The 18,960-nt window shown below is 34.2% G+C and overlaps 2 protein-coding genes across 3 annotated transcripts; one reads left to right on the top strand and one right to left on the bottom strand.

The window, feature by feature from the left end:
• Positions 1 to 1,860: 1,860 nt before the first annotated feature.
• LOC110886985 (mitogen-activated protein kinase kinase 2) lies at positions 1,861 to 7,367 on the bottom strand. The gene is made up of 9 exons (XM_022134874.2): positions 7,195 to 7,367; positions 7,020 to 7,104; positions 6,407 to 6,541; positions 6,037 to 6,261; positions 5,762 to 5,944; positions 5,393 to 5,616; positions 5,159 to 5,204; positions 4,957 to 5,056; positions 1,861 to 2,041 (listed from the first exon to the last, which is right to left on the bottom strand). Exons 1-8 carry the CDS (start codon positions 7,272 to 7,274, stop codon positions 4,967 to 4,969), a joined length of 1,068 nt encoding a protein of 355 aa, XP_021990566.1. The 5' UTR covers positions 7,275 to 7,367; the 3' UTR covers positions 1,861 to 2,041; positions 4,957 to 4,966.
• A 7,375-nt stretch (positions 7,368 to 14,742) lies between these two features.
• Positions 14,743 to 17,215, top strand: LOC110886986. Of its 2 annotated transcripts, XM_022134875.2 has the most exons (6): positions 14,743 to 14,987; positions 15,478 to 15,553; positions 16,066 to 16,182; positions 16,477 to 16,603; positions 16,680 to 16,797; positions 16,889 to 17,215. In XM_022134875.2, exons 2-6 carry the CDS (start codon positions 15,544 to 15,546, stop codon positions 16,940 to 16,942), a joined length of 426 nt encoding a protein of 141 aa, XP_021990567.1. In that variant the 5' UTR covers positions 14,743 to 14,987; positions 15,478 to 15,543; the 3' UTR covers positions 16,943 to 17,215. The 2 variants fall into 2 exon arrangements, with proteins under 2 accessions (XP_021990567.1, XP_021990568.1); XM_022134876.2 differs by lacking the exon at positions 15,478 to 15,553 and having other exon boundaries at positions 14,812 to 14,987.
• Positions 17,216 to 18,960: the final 1,745 nt, after the last annotated feature.

Below are 18,960 nucleotides of genomic sequence, written 5' to 3' on the forward strand. Positions count from 1 at the left end.
CGTGGCCGCATGGTATTGGTTGTGTCATAACTAGCCGTTGAACGACTAGTTTGACTAAAAAAATATTTAAAAAAAAAACAATATATTCACATCTTTTAACATAGTTTTTTTTCAAAAAACACACAACCAATCCAACCATTTCTCTCGAGTCAAATATATAGCCACTCCCAATGGAAGGCACATGTTCATCATTTTCGTCATCGTCTTCGCTTAGGAAGCTTCTTTTATTCTTGTTAGATGACGACAGACTGGCTCTTTTAATTTCAGCGGTTCAAAAAGTGGTTTAAACTATATTGGTAGAACACATTGGAGTGTTCCACGAAACGGCCCTGGCAAAGACGACGGCGATGATCAAAGGTTTATGTAATTTTATTTTAAGTTTATGTAATCTTTTTAATTTATGTTATTTATCAAATTAATATTAATGTTTTTATTTTAAATTTAATAGATTTCTTTTAATTTTTAAATATAAAATAAATACAAAAAATGTATGCCATGTGTCGCACCACGCCACCCTTTTCATGCCCCGTTCTACTCCCTTTTTTTGCACCATGCCACTTTTCTGACACTTGCTGACGTGATTGTTACATGTCACATAACACCGCATTTTTAAGCCCCTCTATTCTGTATGATGTTAAAGGTATGAACTATTGTAATTTCATGTTTTGTAGGAAATTCAATTATCCAAAACAGATAAAATTAAATATTTGAATAACTTTGTCTCCATAATTCTCTTATTTTTAAGTCTTATTTAGATAAATTGATATGAACTTAGAGGTGGCAATGACAAACTACAAAATGTAAAAGAAACATTAATGTTTTAATTCATGTTGAGATTAGAAGTTGTCTAGTAACTTACAAGTTGGGTTGATTTTCAATACTTTTCTATTCATTTTGAGGATGATTATTATATTGATGCAATTACATTAAATATTATATTAATGTATTTTAACCAAACTTTGAAGCCAACGTGGGTCTGGTTAAGACAACATAGTCTGGCCGGAGTGGGGCAACATGACTCTAATTTGGGAGAGTACGGTGGCCAAACACTAAAAGGTCGACATTCCAAAAAAAAATACACATTTAATAAAGTAGTAAAATACATGGATACTCATGTGATTTTTCAAATTTTGGATTTGGTTCATAGCTTTCAAAAAGTAGACAAATGAACCTGGTGATTTGCACGTTGTAACACATTTAGTCCCCAACCTTTTTTTCCAAAAGTATGCATGGATGGTCCTTGTGGTTTGCACTTTGTAACACATTTAGTCTCTAACAGGAACGTTCCGAAACCTTTATATTTGTTGGCTAGAGACTTAGGGTATGTTTGGCAAAAGTAGCTGGTGGGTGGAAGCTGGTAGCTGTGGTGGTAGCTTTTAGATATATATGGTGTTTGGCAGAGTAGCTAGAGCTTTTAATAAAATGTATAAAATGACCGAAATGGATGTAACAAAAAATTTAAAAGTTTGTGCATTAAAACTTAATTATCTTTAGAAGTTAAAATAGTCATTTTTTCTCTAAGAGTTTGTAACTCGTTCTAAACGCTAAAAGTTAAAATAGTAGGAGCGTTCAACCAAAAGCTTCAAACTTCTAACCTAAAAGCTTCAAGCTCCTTCAACCAAACAAGGCTTTTAATTGAGTATAAGTTTTTTCTTAAAAACTTAAAGCTAGAAGCTACTAAAAACTCCATACCAAACATACCCTTAATTGTTACAAAGTGCAAAGCCACAAGACCATAAGTATACTTTTAAAAAACTAGACACTAGTTCCAAAGTTGAAAATCACATTAACTTATTTGTGTAGTTTACTCTTTAATAAAGTGTAGTTAAAAAACGACATTTTTAATCAAGAAGAAACTCCTTACTCCTGGTGCAAATACTTATTATTTCATATTAATGGTGATGACAAAACTGTATTACACATTCATTGATGATTGAAGTTTTACACGAACGAACCCGACAAAAAGGAGAAGTTTTCATCTTCATTAACTAGCTAGCTGCAAACATTGAACCCGAGCCATGCTACAACAAAATAGCCAAATCTGCAGTTTGCAAATTACATAAATTTAAGGTAAATAAATAACATAAAACAATGGGCATATGAACCTTTTACCAATTTAGTAGAGACAGTCAGTTTTGACAGTTTACTTATAAATATGTTGTTTCACATTCTATGTTATAATGAAAAGGGCCAAACAAGCAAACAAAAAATTAGATAAAAGGTGTACTTTTAGTGCATAAAAACTCTTTAGATCATTTTATTCAACACTTTAGATTAGTATTGAAATAACAAGCATTTGAAACTGTATTTATTATAAAATTTTAGATCAAAGAGTGGTTTGGGCCTTAGCCCATCCCAACCCAAGTTGACCTAAACCCAATTCAGCCCGTTACCCAACTGGTCCTTTTTGCCAATCTTTAGTTTGAAGCATGTTCATCGAGTAATGGCCGATTAATCGCTAGACGGTAAGTGGCGGTCCTATTCTGGCCAAATTCCGGCTAGATTCCATACAAATTTCGACCAAACCTTATAAATTTTTTCCAATTACTAAAAAAATACATTAAAAAATTTGTGTGTGTATATAAAATTAAAAATTACATATGAAAAATCCCAATTTCAGTTAATCCCGATTAATCGTTAGTTGGTACCTTGCCGACCGACTAGCGCCTACCGATTCTTACGACACTGGTTTGAAGTGTCATGCACACACAAGCGGTGGCGGACTCACCACATAGGGTGGGTGGGCGGCCGCACCCCTTGAAAAAAAAATTTAGTGGTATTTTTCGTGAAAAATCCCGACCGCACCCCTTGGAAATTTTCCTCCGCACCCCTTGAAAAATTCCGACCGCACCCCTTGGAAAATTCCAACCGCACCCCTTGGATATTTTCGTCCGCACCCCTTAAAAAATGTTAGGAATTTATATAAAAAAATTGTGAACACGGATTGTAACCAGATCAAATTATGTAAACAAGTTAGCCCACTAACCTCTTTAATAAAACTTAAATTCAATTCATCAACCCCAAACCCATTCAAACCTAACCCAACTACTAGTTTTATTAAACAAAATCAGTCCACATAAAAAAAATAAATAAAAAAACCCAAATCGCTGCCACTTGCCAACGATTCCTGGCCTCCCTCTGCCTCACCAGCATAATTTCGGCCGGCGACTTCAAAATTCTGGCTGCAGATTGGTTAATTCAGGCCGCCCCTGTCTACAATTTTTTTTTTTTTTTTTTTTGATGTTATGCGATTTTGTTCAAGAGTCATGTGATATTAGGATTTTAGAATGGGTTAAAAAAGTTTAAACTTTTATGTGTTTTGAGGTAATTTGGGGTTGTTCTAATCTTTATAGTATGGTTTGTTGTTTCTTAATTTCTTATTGATTATATGATTCTAGTATATGGTTTGAAAAGATGAAATTCAAAAATTGAACTTAAATAGGTAATTCGATTTGTTTGATGTTTTATTGGGTTTTTTCAATAGTAACATATATATATATATATATATATATAGGACAAAGATCCGTTAGGAACCACCCTTTATTGCGAGAACCGCGAGAACCAGTGTGAACACAAACAGTAATACCTAAAAAAAATCTAAAAAACACCCAAAAATTTTTTTTTTATTTTTTTACTATTTTTTATATAAAAATCGCTACTTTTAGTATCCAAAAAAAAAAAACAATTTTTTTTTTTGAACATAAAAAATAGTAAAAAAATAAAAAAAACATTTAGATTTTTTTTTATTTTTTTAGATTTTTTAGGTTTTTTGGGGGGTTTAGTTTTTAGCATTTTAGCTTGGGGGGGGGGGGGGGTTTAGGTTTTTGGGGGGTGGGGGAGGGGGTTTAGGTTTTTTTTTGGGGGGGGGGGGGTGGGGTGGGGGTTAGGTTTTTTTTAGGTTTTTTGAGGGTTTTAGTTTTTAGCATTTAGCTTTGGGGGGTGGGGGGTGGGGGGGTGGGGGTTAGGTTTTTTTTTAGGGTTTTTTTAGGTTTTTTTAGCTATTTTAGCTTGTGTTCACATTGGTTCTCGCGGTTCTCGCAATAAAGGTGGTTCTCGCATGAACCTTACCCTATATATATATATATATATATATATATATATATATATATATATATATATATATATATATATATATATATATATGGGGCTGCTAGAATGAAAACCACCCCGAGTTGTAAGAACCGCGAGAACTACACCCCACGGAGCGCCGTTCGCCATGATTTTTTTTTACAAGTAGATGTGTGTATTATAAACACAGCCGTAAAAAATCATGGCGAACGGCGCTCCGTGGGGTGTAGTTTTTTACACCACAAGTTTGATGTTTTTTAATTTTTTTTCTTTTTTCTTTTTTTTTTCACCAAACTTGTGGTGTAAAAAACTACACCCCACGGAGCGCCGTTCGCCATGATCTTTTACGGCTGTGTTTATAATATACACATCTACTTGTAAAAAAAAAATCATGGCGAACGGCGCTCTGTGGGGTGTAGTTCTCGCGGTTCTTACAACTCGAGGTGGTTTTCATTCTAGCGGCTCCCTATATATATATATATATATGTTGAAAAGGTTTAAAATTTTATATGTTTTTATGTATTTTTGAGTTGTTCTAGTCTTTAGTTGGGTGGTTTTGTTGATTATATGATTGTTGGTTGGTAAATAACAATTACTAGGGCTTGAAATTCAAATGGACCCAACCCGATCTGATTGTTAATGTGATAAGAAGTTAGGAACTAAGGTTTAATTGTTTGAAAATTGAAATGGACCCGACCCGATCTGATTCGACCCGCTATGAAACTTTGTTTGTTTGTGTTTACTTGTTTTACATGACCCGGCCCAATCCGACCCGCTATGAACCTATTTAGGGGTCTAAAATCTTTAAAAAATTTTCGCACCCCCAGGAAAAAAATCCTGGGTCCGCCACTGCACACAAGCCTTTACACATATGAAATCTATACGTACCAGAGAGTTATTACAACGTTGCAAGAGGCGATCCGGCCTCCGTGAAATAAGATGAGAGATTTACTGCCAGCTCATCATACATATTGATGAACGGATGCGACTGGATTTCAAGATAGAAAAACAAGCATGTCAGTCGGTTTAGGATCTTGAATGATTTTATAAAAAAAAATATATATTAAATTTTGTAGAAAAGAATATATACCATAAGCTCATTTGCTGATGCTCTATCCTTTGGATCTTTCTGCACACTAAAACAACAACAAATTTGTATGTGTAAGCCAATGGAGATGTGAAGCAATAGAGTATGGGCCATGGTCCGACAGAAGCCAAGTAATGGGCAGTGGCCCGACAGAATCATGGTCATAGGACGTGGCCCAACAATTGTTACACTGTTATAAACCAAAGAATGGTTACACTAATTTAGATTATAATTTACCATGCTTCAATAAACGAGCAGAATTGAGGCGAGAATTGATCAACAGGTGCACGAGGAGGTGGTTCATCAACAATAGTTTCCATAAGCTCATAAACATTGACCCAACCTTCACCTGGTTGTGGTGCAGAGTACGGAAATTTTCCCGTTGCACATTCTAACAAAACCAAACCCAAGCTCCACATATCACTTTTATAACCGTAGTTGCCTCCTATAATTCTTTCGGGCTGAAAGCACACGCACAAAAACGGAAAATGACTAAAAAGGATATTTTCGGTGAAAAATGGAGACACGAAAGTAAGCAGAACCTGTTAATTTACACATTAAAGACTTCATATCAAAACTTACTGGACAAGGTTAAAGATTACTCACAGACATATAATTGTATGTGCCAACAAAAGTATTAGCCAATCCAGACGTGCTTGCGAGTACTGCGCTAACGCCAAAATCGGTAATTTTGACTTCACCTTGGTGATTTATAAGTAAATTTGACGGTTTCAAGTCCCTGTGAATGATATGTTTCTCATGATGAAGGTACCACAACCCCTTCAACACCTGTTATATACATAAATAAAGTTTAAACTATCATGACTGCTAAAGAACTCATATTTTAAACAAAAATAGATAAAAATTGCAGCTTTTCTAACCTGCTTACAGATGGCTGCAAGATAAGGTTCTGGAATGGATCGAACGGTTTTTAGAAAATCAGCGAGAGATCCTCCATCCATGTACTCCAAGATTATAGAAACAGCTCCGTTATCGTAAAAAGATTGGTAACACACAACAATGTTTGCACATTGTGATGTTTGGTTGATTTTGAGTTCTTGTGCAATTTGCTTGCGAATCGACTCATCAACGTTCATTTGAATCATCTAGTAGCCGAGAAACACGTTAAAAAGGTCCTTATAATTAAGTATTTGCACAATCTTTCAAATAGAATTTCCCATATTACATGTGATTAAAGAACTTAATTTTCTGCAGGGTATAAAAGATAATCTGGTTCAAACTTGAAAGTACCTTTAAAGCAAAGAACTGCCCGGTCCATTTATGCTGTACCAAACGAACGATTCCACCATTTCCTTTTCCAACTACTTTAACCGCATCAAAGTCGGCTAAGCTTAACTGGTTGTCTGATGGCTGAATAAGTGGTGGCTGAACCAAAAAGTTGAAATTATAAAAAAAGAAATAATAAAAGAAGGAAAGTTATTTGACATATGAAGCGTTGAATGCTAATTACAATCCTAGACGAGTGATACAATAACATTATTTTAGTTTTCGTAATGCATTTCTTTCGTGTGAATTTAAAATAACACAGTACTAATATTGTAAGACATCTATATAACTTATTTCACCGTAAGGGTAAACTTGTAATTTCGAATCCACCAAGAATAATCATTTTGAAATAAGAAATCACAAAGCAACTCATTCAAAACACCATAAAATAAGCAGATGATCATTTGTTCTTCATCCAAACACTCAGCTATGTATCGTTACACATACATACTGATCAATTTTAAAGTGTTGTTCATGAAATACTAAAGTAATCCTAAAAAGTAAGCAAGTTTTAGCAGATAGATATCAAATGCAATGAAACCCAGATCCATAAAAGCAAAAAGAAAAAGATGCTTACACTGTCAGATTGGGTTTGAGAAACAATTCGAACACCATTTCTATTCACTAGCAGCTCACCGTCCATAAACGTCCCGGATTCAGTTCTGCAATACGCATTTGATTTATCACAACATAATTAAGATACAACTTTTAGCTACATACACACAAGGAAGGAGAGACAAGAAGAAATATACAGGAATTTAGCAAGCGAAGTTTCATCAGGAGGGGGGAGGTTTAGTTTCAGAATTGGGGCCAATTTTCCTTTGTTCATCATCACTAAATCATACAGTCTTTCTTTCTTTGTGTTCTTCCTCTTGTTTTTGTATTCAAGTTTTGAAAAGTCTTTGTGAAGTCACCTTCCCAACTTGAACAAGTGGGTTTTCCACAACCTATTATTTTATTTTTATTTAAAGTGCCAAAACCATTCGTGATTTACTTGAGATCAGATTTGTTAAAAACTTGAATTAATCCAGCTTAAATTAGCTCGAGTTACTTGTATGATAAATGAGTTACATACGAGCTTTTCTTATTGACATCGAGTAGGCTTGTGAGCATAAACAAACATGTTATTTTTATTGTTTTTATTTAATGTATTAAATATATATTAAATTATAATAATAGTTGTATGTAAAATTATAACAAAATACTAAATAGCACGTATTATGTAAACTTATTAATATAAAATACATTCATATACATCTCTCTATATATATTAATACATACAAATGTAGGACTAGACTCATTTTATATAAACACATACTAATAGTATAGAGATGGTCTTAGTTGTTTACAAGATTCGAATAAAATTTGAGTGGTTCTTTTTGTTAAAAATAGGTAAATTGGATTTAAATAATCTCAACTTGCTCAATTTGGCCGATAATAATCCCAACGCAGTTATTGGCCGATAATAATCCGAACTGGTCCACTTTTGGCCGATAATAGTCCGCCGTTAGAAATAGCTTAACGGAGTTAAGCTTTTTTCCGAATTACAAACCGATGTTTTATGGATTTTGATCAGAACGAGGATACGAGTTGGTTGATATAAAATTTACCTCGAAATACTGCCCCAAACGACGAAAACGGTGCTTAAATTCGGGTGTTTAAACTTTCAATTAACAAAAATCAAGTCGTTTAAAGCACCGTTTCGAGGTAAGTTTTACATAAATCGAATCGTATCCTCGTTCTGATCAAAATCCATAAAACATCGGTTTGTAATTCGGAAAAAAACTTAACTCCGTTAAGCTATTTTTAACGGTAGACTATTATCGGCCAAAAGTGGACCAGTTCGGATTATTATCGGCCAATAACTGAGTTGGGATTATTATCTGCCAAATTGAGCAAGTTGGGATTATTTAAATCCAATTTGCCTTAAAAATAAGTGTGAAAGTTTGTCACCGTAAGAAACCCCAATAACATGAAATGTTATTATGTTAATTTGGTTTATAGATTCCAAAAGTTTTTTTTTTAAATGAAGAAGAAGTAAATTTACCATCTAAAACACTTTAATTACTATAAAAAAGATTGTAAAAGAATAAAATTTTTATCTAAAACATGGTAGAGTAAATTTGTCAATGAAAGACACTCAGTGTTTTTAGGAAAAAGTAATGTAACACAAATACTTTTTGTTCCTTCTATTAGGCTATAGCATATATATGGATGATAGTTTGCATAGCTTAAGGGATAGTGGATGAGAGTGGGAGTCAAGGTGGTAGATTATGTTGGTAGATGAGGGTGATGGTTCCTATGCTTTAATTTATGACAACCATAACTCTTTTTCAATTAATTAGGGGATTTTGATTGGGGAAATGGGAGGGGATAGTGAGGGTCTTGGTCCACACCATATAGGGTGATGGATTAGATTGGTAGATGAGGTGAGGTATGGCACTGACGTGGAGGATAATGGTGGTCATTTAGGTCATGACCACACCACATAACCTTAGACTGTCCGTAATGGGGCGGTATATAGCGCCGGAATGCTTGACCGCGCCCCATAGCGCCCGGCCACACCGCTACAACCGGCGCTATGGGTTGGTTTTGTTGTCTCCGCGCGATATACATAACGTTGCACAATGTTCCTTCCCCACTCACACACACATATATACATACATATGTATGTATAATTGAAGGGGTTATATAACTCCTTTCCACTACACCCTCTTCTGATATAAAGCCCCATAAAACCTCTCTCTTGCATTTTTCGCCACTTGTCGCATAACGCCCTCTAAGGGGCTTTGTGACTATACATGGCCTTAGGCCATGCATAATGGACGTTATAGGGGCATGAAAAGGAAGTGACATTTCTAGAATAGTGCCCAAGAAAGAGGAAAAAAATGGTAAGTATTGAATGAAATGGACATTAACTGTTAGACATTTTTTGCAGAGGCGTTATAATATTGATGTAACAAAAAATACCTCTTAGGAGGCATTAACCATTATACATGGTCTTATCGCATTATGTGATTTAAGTTAACATGCTACTATCCTATTTTTTTTTCTTTGTATTGATAAATCAAGTTTATAATAAAACGAGCAATGAATCGTGTGATTTCTTCTTAGAATAAAATATTGGAATAGAAAACATTTTTTTTGTTGTTTCTTGTGAATGTTTTTGTCCCATATGTTACTTTAGGTGTCGTATGATTTATATCCGTGATGTTGTGTGTTTATATTGATTGGCAAGCTGAAGTGTTAGTTTATTTCAAATCGGATCGATGCATCACGTTACTAGCCCCAACACATATCATTGTTGAGGAATAAAAAATATCCATAGTATTACAAGAAAAACATCTCACTCCCTGAAAATTAATTAGAGTTAAGAAAGAGGCGTTTCACGGCATAATGTTTATATCTTTGTGGATCTTATGGAAGGCGAGGAATAACTACATATTCGCGGATAAAAAGCCAAAGGTTTTGGAAATAATATCGGAGACAAAGGTTTTGAGTTTTTCGTGGTTTAGATGTTGATATAACAAAACTTGTATTGAAAATCTTGGTGTAAGTTCGAGGTGATGTAATTTGGTTGGGGCGGCTCTTTCTCCTCCTTGAAGAAAGAATTTTGCGCTCGTTTTTAATGAAGTTTGCTTTCCAAAAAAAAAGTTAATTTGAAGAACATTGTGAAACTCAAGAAACTAGACACGTGATATCAAAATTTTGTGTTTAGCAGTAACACATCGCATGTTAAGGGGCAGAATTTTGTGTTTAGCAGGGTAGAGTTCGCTATTCAGAAGGGGGTAGCAGCGCAACTTGTTGCACGTCTACCTGTTATTAGTTTGTAATCGTCTCTGATTTAAATGATAAAAGTTAAAAAAATTATAGAGTACACCATTTACCATTAGGATGTGAGTCTCTCCGAGTTTGCTCGTGTGTGTTTGTTCTTTTATTTTCATACTTAATAATTAGGTGGGCCGGGTCGGTTTAGGTAGTAGATCAAAATGGTTCTCTTTGAAATCAACATGAAACATGTGTACTTTGATTTGGTGATATCAAAATTATTAGTCGTGTGTCTAATAAAGGTGTGAATTTAACTAAACATTACTTTCAAGCCATTAATTAAGTTCCTGTTTTTTCTAGAACATTTAATACATTCTCCTACTATACAAATACAAATACAAGCTAAAAAGGAATAGTGCTACTATACAAATACAACCTAAAAAGGAATAGTGCCAGTCAGCTTGCCTGGCACATTTCTATTGGATCAACCAACTTTTAATTTAATTTATATTTTCGTCCTTTGTTTAAAATTACAGTTTTGTCCCCAGCTAAAAAAATTAAATTACAAGTTTGCCCACTTTTAATTTAATTTATATTTTCGTCCTTTGTTTAAAATTACAGTTTTGTCCCCAGCTAAAAAAATTAAATTACAAGTTTGCCCCTAGCTAAAATTACGTTTTCGCCCCCAGCTCAAAATAAAATTATAATTTTTCACATTTCTATTGGATCAACCAACTTTTAATTTAATTTATATTTTCGTCCTTTGTTTAAAATTACAGTTTTGTCCCCAGCTAAAAAAAATAAATTACAAGTTTGCCCCTAGCTAAAATTACGTTTTCGCCCCCAGCTCAAAATAAAATTATAATTTTTCCCCTAGCTAAAATTACGTTTTCGCCCCCAGCTAAAAATAAAATTATCCTTTTGCCCTTAGCTCAAAAACTTTCCTATTGGACCAAACAACTTTTAATTTAATTTTATTTCCAATTTAAATTTACGCTTTTATCCTTCGTTTAAAATTACGGTTTTGTCCCCAGCTAAAAAATTAAATTATAATTTTGCCCCAAGCTAAAATTACGTTTTCGCCCCCAGCTCAAAATAAAATTATACTTTTGCCTTTAGCTCAAAATTACGCTTTTGCCCTCGATTCAAAAACTGCTTTTTAATTTTGTTCCCAGTTTAAAAATACGGTTTCGCCCTCCGTTTAAAATTACGTTTTTGCCCCAGTTAAAAATAAAATGTTGTTTTTCCCTCCAGCTCAAAATTACGATTATGTCCTCAGCTCAAAATTAGGTTTTTGCCTTCGGTTCAAAATAAAATTATGTTTTCCCCCTAGCTAAAAATTATTAGCTACCTGTCACTTCCCTATCGGACGAACTCATTTTTTATTTAATTTTATTCCCAGTTTAAAATTACGCTTTCGTCCTTCGTTTAAAATTACGTTTTTGCCCCCAGCTCAAAATAAAATTATAATTTTGCCCTAGCTCAAAATACGGTTTTGCCCTCGGTTCAAAAACTCTTTTTTAATTTTGTTCCCAGTCTAAAATTACGGTTTCGCCCTCCGTTTAAAATTACGTTTTTGCCCCCAGTTAAAAATAAAATGTTGTTTTTTCCTCTAGCTCAAAATTACGATTCTGCCATCAGCTCAAAATTACGGTTTTCCCACAGTTCAAAATAAAATTATGTTTTCCCCCTTAGCTCAAAATTATGACTTTGCTCTCAGTTTAAAATCATGATTTCGTCTCCTTTTCATAATATAATTCCGATTTTGCCCTCTGTACAGACATACATGTTATGAGAGAGAAATATTTGTTTTATTGCCCCGCAACGCGGGCGGGGCAATGACTAGTTTCCTACATATGCAAAACCCAAATGGGGGAACAGTGCCAGGCAGCCTGGCACTCCCCCATTGTACCAACATGTTTAATGTTTTATATACATTTTAAAATTACGTTTTTGTCCCCACCTCAAAATAAAATTACGTTTTTGGCCCCAGCTCAAAATAAAATTACGTTTTTGCCCCAGCTCAAAATAAAATTACGCTTTTTGTCCTCATCTCAAAATTACGATCTTGCCCTCAATTCAAAATTACGACTTTGTCTGGCATTCTCCCATTGGACATTGGACCAACCAGTTTATTATTTTATATCCATTCTAAAATCATGTTTTTGTCCCTCTCTAAAATTATGATTTTGCCCCCAGCTCAAAATAAAATTATGCTTTTGTCCTCAACTCAAAATTACGATTTTTCCCCCATTCAAAATAAAATTGTGGTTTTGCACTTAGCTCAGAATTACCTTTTCGCCCCCAGTTCAAAATAAAATTTTGTTTTTGCCCCCACTTAAAAATTTTGATTTTGCCCCCTGTTCAAAAATGTGATTTTTCCCCGTTTAAAAATTGTGATTTCGCCCTCAATTCAAAATTACGTTTTTTCCCCAGTTCAAAATAAAATTATATTTTTGCCTCCAGCTCAAAATTACGATTTTTCCCTCGGTTCAAAATAAAATTGTGCTTTTGCCTCAAGCTTAAAGTTATGATTGTGCCCTTAGTTCAAATTTATATTACGTTGTTACCCCAAGTTAAAAATTACGAATTTGCCCCTGTGAAAATTTACAATTTTGCCCCAGGTTCAAATTTACAGTATTGCCATTACTTTAGCTTTTGTCAAATTACGATTTTACCTCAGTCAAAAAATACAACTTTCCCTCAGTTAAAAATTACAATATTGCCATTGTTTTAGTTTTTTTTTTATCAAAACTATAAAAGTGTTTTGTTTTAATTGGTTGACTCGATTTAATTGTTTTCCGTGTCAATGAGCTGATTAACACTCGCTCATTATTCGATAATCGCCCCGCAACACAGGCGAGGCACCAACTAGTTACATACATACTTTATATGACGTCTAATAAATACGTGAACTTAATAAAAAATGTGTAGAACAACAAAACTCATAAAATTACAATAATAAATTCAGAGAAAAAAGTATTCTATTATCAAATGTGTGTACCTTTTTATGAGTTGTGTAGTCAGGATTGACTTGTCTGATAATGATGAGCATGGTCATATATTGTGGGCTATTATTAAAAGATATGAAATGGCGTTAGGTCATGTGTCCATGTTGTGATATAGAAATTGAAGTCAAAATTTCTACCTAATCAATCCATTCGCTAATTTCGGTTCTCATAGCATCACAAAATTAATAAAATACTTCTTTAATTTATAAGCTGTCTTATACCTAACCCAAAAAAAAAAAAAAAAAAAGATAAGATGTGGATTAAAAAGTTTCTTTATTAAACGCCACAACCATTTTCTTAGAAAAACAAATCTAAAATAATTGACATATTAAATGTCATGGTTACTAAAAAAATCTTTACTTTTAAATGATTAAGTAATTAATTGTGAACCATGCATCATTTTTTTGCTTAATAGTTAAATAAAACTAAAAAAATTAACACATGAAACATGTAACGGAAACATGTAGGTAGGGGTGTAAATGAGCTGAGCCTGAGCTCAACCAGGCTTGAGCTCGAGCTCAATTAACTTATGAGAGCTCGAGCTCGGCTTGATTCGAGTTTTGTTTTTAAAGTTTGAGCTCGACTCGTTTGTAGTTTCTCAAGCTCGAGTTCGGCTCATTTATTATCTAGTAACTAATATAATAAATAGAAATAATATAAAAAATAGACTCGTTTAGGCTCGCGAGCTTGATAAGTGAAGCTCGGACTCATTTACTAAACAAGCTTATATTTAGGTTTAGGTCGGCTCGTAAACAAGTTTAAATTAGCTTGGCTCGGCTCGTTTACTAAATATTAATAGAAAATAATGTTACACTGGGCTCGATAGGGCTCAAAGTTCTTTACATGCCAAGCTCGAGCTCGTGCTCGATAAATAAACGAGCTTTATTTTAGGCTCAAGCTCAGTTCAGACTCGATAAGGCTTGGCTCTTTTTAAGCTTTTTCTCAAGCCGATCTCAAGTAGTACGCGAGCCGCTTGGCTCGTTTGCTTCACTACATGTAGGCATGAAAATCGTGTTAGTGAACACATAAGCGAGATTGATTTGTTACGAGACACTGACTGAAAATCAGTGGGTGTTTGGAATTCCATCTCAAAATGACTTATTAACTTATATAAGTCATAAGTGAGAAATTAAAAATTTTAACTTCTCAAAAATGACTTCTCAACATACAGAATCCCTCAAAATAAGTCAACCCAAACACTTGAAAAACAACTTATTAACTTTTATAAGTCAATAAGTCATAAGTTCTTCAAAATAAACTAACCCAAACACCCCTTTAGTCTCACACAAACTCGAATACACATGATATCTATAAAATCCGGATTATCAAAGTTTAAACCTTTTTAAATGATTTCAATCATAACCCTTTGTGACCTATCCTTGATTCTTTTGTCCGAATAGATATAAAAGAAAAAAAAAATATTTTATATTATAAAAATACTTTTTTCTAATTTTTTCATTGTCATCATATATATTATATTAGTTTAATAATATATTAAATTTTAAAAGTGGTTCCTTAATTTGTAGTTTCTGGTGTAACCGACAATCAATCACCAAGTGGGAGAGACTCACCGAGGGTCAATACCCAAAATTCTATTCAGGTCTTGATCAAATTTAGCTGCCTGCCTGCCAGAATTTAAACCCTTTTTTCTTTGTCAACCACTTCCAATTTTCAGTTCCTAAAACGTTTATCGATCTCTTTCCCTGAATTCCACTCCTAATTTCTGATCCGGAAGCGCGACAACGCCATTCACGATTCCTAATTAGGTAAATTCTTTTTTTTGTATGATTTCGTCATCTGAAATGCGTTTATTTTGTTTCAATTTTTTCTGTATTTGATTGTGATTCGGCGGCATATTCATTTACTCCGAATGTTTCTGATCATCGTCTTTGTTATCTGTGATTATGCTTTAATTTTGAGCTTACAGTATTTCTCACAGGATCCTTAACTAATATAAATTACTGAGGAACAAAGAGTATTTGCTCATAAACTATTTTAGGGTTTACATACATACATACATACATACTCTTTAAAATTTAGCTGTGGTTTTTTTTGTATCTGTCGTCTGATCCAGAAGGATTTAAACGGAATATTCTTTTACTGAAACAATATTTTGTGTTACAACTTTATCACTTTGATGTAATGCTAGCTAGGTTAATTTTTGGGATTATGAACCAATTTTTTTACATGAACTGGCTAAGAGTTGATCGCATATGGACCGAATTTGAAGTAGTCTAATCGAATATACAAAAACAGGTGCGTGCTTGAAGAAGTGGTAACTAGTAGCTGGGGAGCAGCCCTGCAGGACATTAAACCTGTGAAATGGATCTGAGTAATTCCTCTTGACTTTTCTTTAGCCTTATGGCATCAGTATCTTTATCCTTAAACACCATTAGTTTACCAATGTTATCAAATAGTTTCCCTTTGAATTTCTTCTTTGCATAATATATGCTTCATGCTGTGTAAATAACTCCTTTTACGCTTATCATTGTTATGTTATGATGAATTAACTACTTGTTAGTTAACTTTTTAATTTGATTAGTACTCTCAATTAATCACCCTAAAGTAGCAAAAAAAATTCTAATTATCACATGCCTTCACCCTCGACACTACCACAACTCGAGAATATACCTCCACTTGTAAGCCTCAATCTTTAGAACCTACATGAGGAAATATGTAGATTTAAAATCCTACAATGATGTAGTAGAAATCTAGTTATCATTACCAAAAAAAAAAAAAAAAAAAAAAATCTTGGGGGCTTACACTTGAAACCATTTGGTTCTTTTAGCTGGAAGCCCTAAATTTAATATAATTTATGTAAATTGAGACTTTCTGGTTTCACAGATGCTGCTATGGAGGAAGGGAAGGTTTTGAAAAATGGTGTAGAATTGGTGAAATCAGTTTCCGATAAACATCTTGATCTTTTGAGGCCATCGTCTCGCCTGTTTTCATTGTTTAAAGGTAGATATCATGTGTGATCAAATAAATGTCATCAAGAATTATTGGAAGTAGTTTACTATATCAAATATGATATCTATACTGTACCATAAAGCTTTTAGCTTTCTACTTTAGAACGTCTTAAAATTAAAAGCTTAAATCTAGGTCACCCAATACTATTCTTATCATGTCCATTTAGTCTAGGCTTTTTGATGCTATTTTGATCATGATATGATTATATGTGGAAAACGGGGGGATTAATTGTTAATAAAACGACAAGTTATGGGGAGTGGTTATACTTATGTATGTTGATGGCAGGGCATACGTCAAATAACAATGATCGTGAAAAAGGAAAGTATGCACTGATCAAGAACGATGATGATTTCCAACAAGGACTTTATGACAAACCGCTACCGTGTTTTGGCTGTGGAATTGGATGGTTTTCGTAAGCGTCGTTCATTATCACGTACCAGAGAAAGAAAATAAAATCATGGTTGACGCTAATTATTTTTTGTTTCCAGTTTTTTAATAGGGTTTGGGTTCCCTCTGATGTGGTACTACGCTACATTCCTATATTTTGGAAATTATTATCGGAAAGATCCTAGGGAACGTGCAGGCCTTGCTGCTTCTGCAATTGCTGTAAGTCTCCGGGAACCGGCTTAAATGGGTAAACTTTTCAGGCCACTCTAGGCAGGCTGTTATTCAAAACATGATGTTGTTGTGATTGCAGGCATTGGGGTGTTCGGTGATCTTGTTTGTTGTAGCAATGATCCTTCTGTTCTAGCGGATGTTGGTGCAAGATGATGATATGTGTTGAGAGATTTTGCTTGATGAAACTGGATCTGCAGGAACTTGTAGATACAAATACAAGTCTTGATGAACATGAACATAGTTTTAAATTTTGTGGTTATCATACACATCTTTATACCAACCAATTTGTACAATCTTGAGAAGCATTATAAAGTACTTTTGTGCATTGCACTTGTTAGTTACAGTGAATTGAAAACCTCATGTGTCTGGCATTAGCAATATGGTTTATCGCGGTTTCTTACTTGAATTTATGCGCGTGCTTATTTGTATTTGTTTCCTTCTGTTTTGCTACTTCAAGATTTTAGATTTTGTAGACAATCTAACTTTAAGGAATTTGGTTGATAAGAGCCTGCAGTGGTTGTCAAGACAAAGCATTATTTGCATTTTTTGACTTGGTGATCTAATTTGACTGGTTTATGTATGGATAAGAGTGATTTAGGTTATGCTTTATTTACCGGGTCAAATAGCTTGAGCTAAAAAAGTATGATTAAAAGAAGCAAGTTAAATGCGTCGAATAGGTTAAACAATTCGAAAACTCATATTAAACTTACTTAGATGTAAACCTTTCACAGAATAAAGTTTAAAGTTTTATTGTAAGTAGTATTATATGTAGTTCTTATCTACTGGATCTTCAATTCTAAACACCTAAACTTGATTCTAAAAAGTGTGCATCAGATGCGAAAAAACTCACTCCAGGCTGATGTAAATACAACCAAAGGATCCTCTCGTATGCTCTCGCCTCGCCTCGACTTTCAAGACCAAAACGTGCGCTTTTTAAACTCAAGCGCCTGAAAATCTGCTTAGACTGCTGCTGAGTTAAGCTACTTAAGAACTGCAGTCCGCATAAACTTGGGGCTAGTGACCCAGATTATGAATAAAATATAACGAGTCTAGCATTTGGCTTCGTATTATTTCCACTGAAACTGCTCGTTAACAAGTGATTCAACAACACCTTTTGGCAGAGATTAGGAAGCTCACCTTCCAAGGTCAGGCTGTTAATCTGTAGCGCCAGAGGGATTAAGAAAGCACACTTGTCTTTAACTATTAGCAACCACTTGTACATAATTCCCATTTTGGGATCTTGAAGTCTTGAACTAACGTTATTAAGACCATTTGAAGGGGTAATATGCAAAACTTGCCTATCAAAAGGTCGCAAGATAAGCGTTAAAGACAGGTCAAGTAAAATGCTAGGCAGGTTAGCAAAAAATTGTAACACACGCAAAACAATAACCATAATTATACAATTACATCACGGATATTAAAGTCACCTTATCCCATCAGTTCCTATTCAGAAACCCAATCTAATAGCTTATTGCAAATAAAGGGTGATTTTGGGGCCGTAAATTAACATAAGCCCATATAAAGTTTTTATGAGAAAGGCCTAGTAGAAGTTAGTGGTGCACAAATCGGGTTTTCTGAATACCCGGTTCCGGACCGGGTTCGGGTACGATCGAATTCTACAAAATCGGGTATTGACAATACCCGGGTCGGGTTCGGGTTTTATATAAAAAATGTATACCCTATATACCTGGATTCGGGTAGGGTTTTCTAATATACGGGTATTATAATACCCTATTTTCGGGTTCGGGTATGGATCGGGTATGCCTCGGGTATTCATTTTTTTTGGATAAATCATAGAAATATAAAATGCAAAATATTTTTATTTCATAAAACATAGAAATACATGACACCTAAATAATCATTGAACCGGATCGAATAAGATGATGAACATAGATAGCTCTGAATAACTTGATCGTCTTCGTTTATTGTTCGTCATCAAAGACCCCTTTTATATGGTATAGAGATACAATGTAAACCGAACAAATGATCATAATACACTTTCTAACGGCTATATAGCCGTTACCAAGGTACAAAACTCGAAAAAACACAAAAAAACGAAAAAACCTGAACAGAGTATTGGGAAACCCGGACCGGGTATTGAAAAAACCCGGTTCCGGGTTCGGGTTGAAACCCGGTACTCGTAAAACCCAG

The sequence above is a fragment of the Helianthus annuus genome, chromosome 10 (genome assembly GCF_002127325.2).
Source record: "Helianthus annuus cultivar XRQ/B chromosome 10, HanXRQr2.0-SUNRISE, whole genome shotgun sequence".
NCBI lineage: Eukaryota > Viridiplantae > Streptophyta > Magnoliopsida > Asterales > Asteraceae > Helianthus > Helianthus annuus.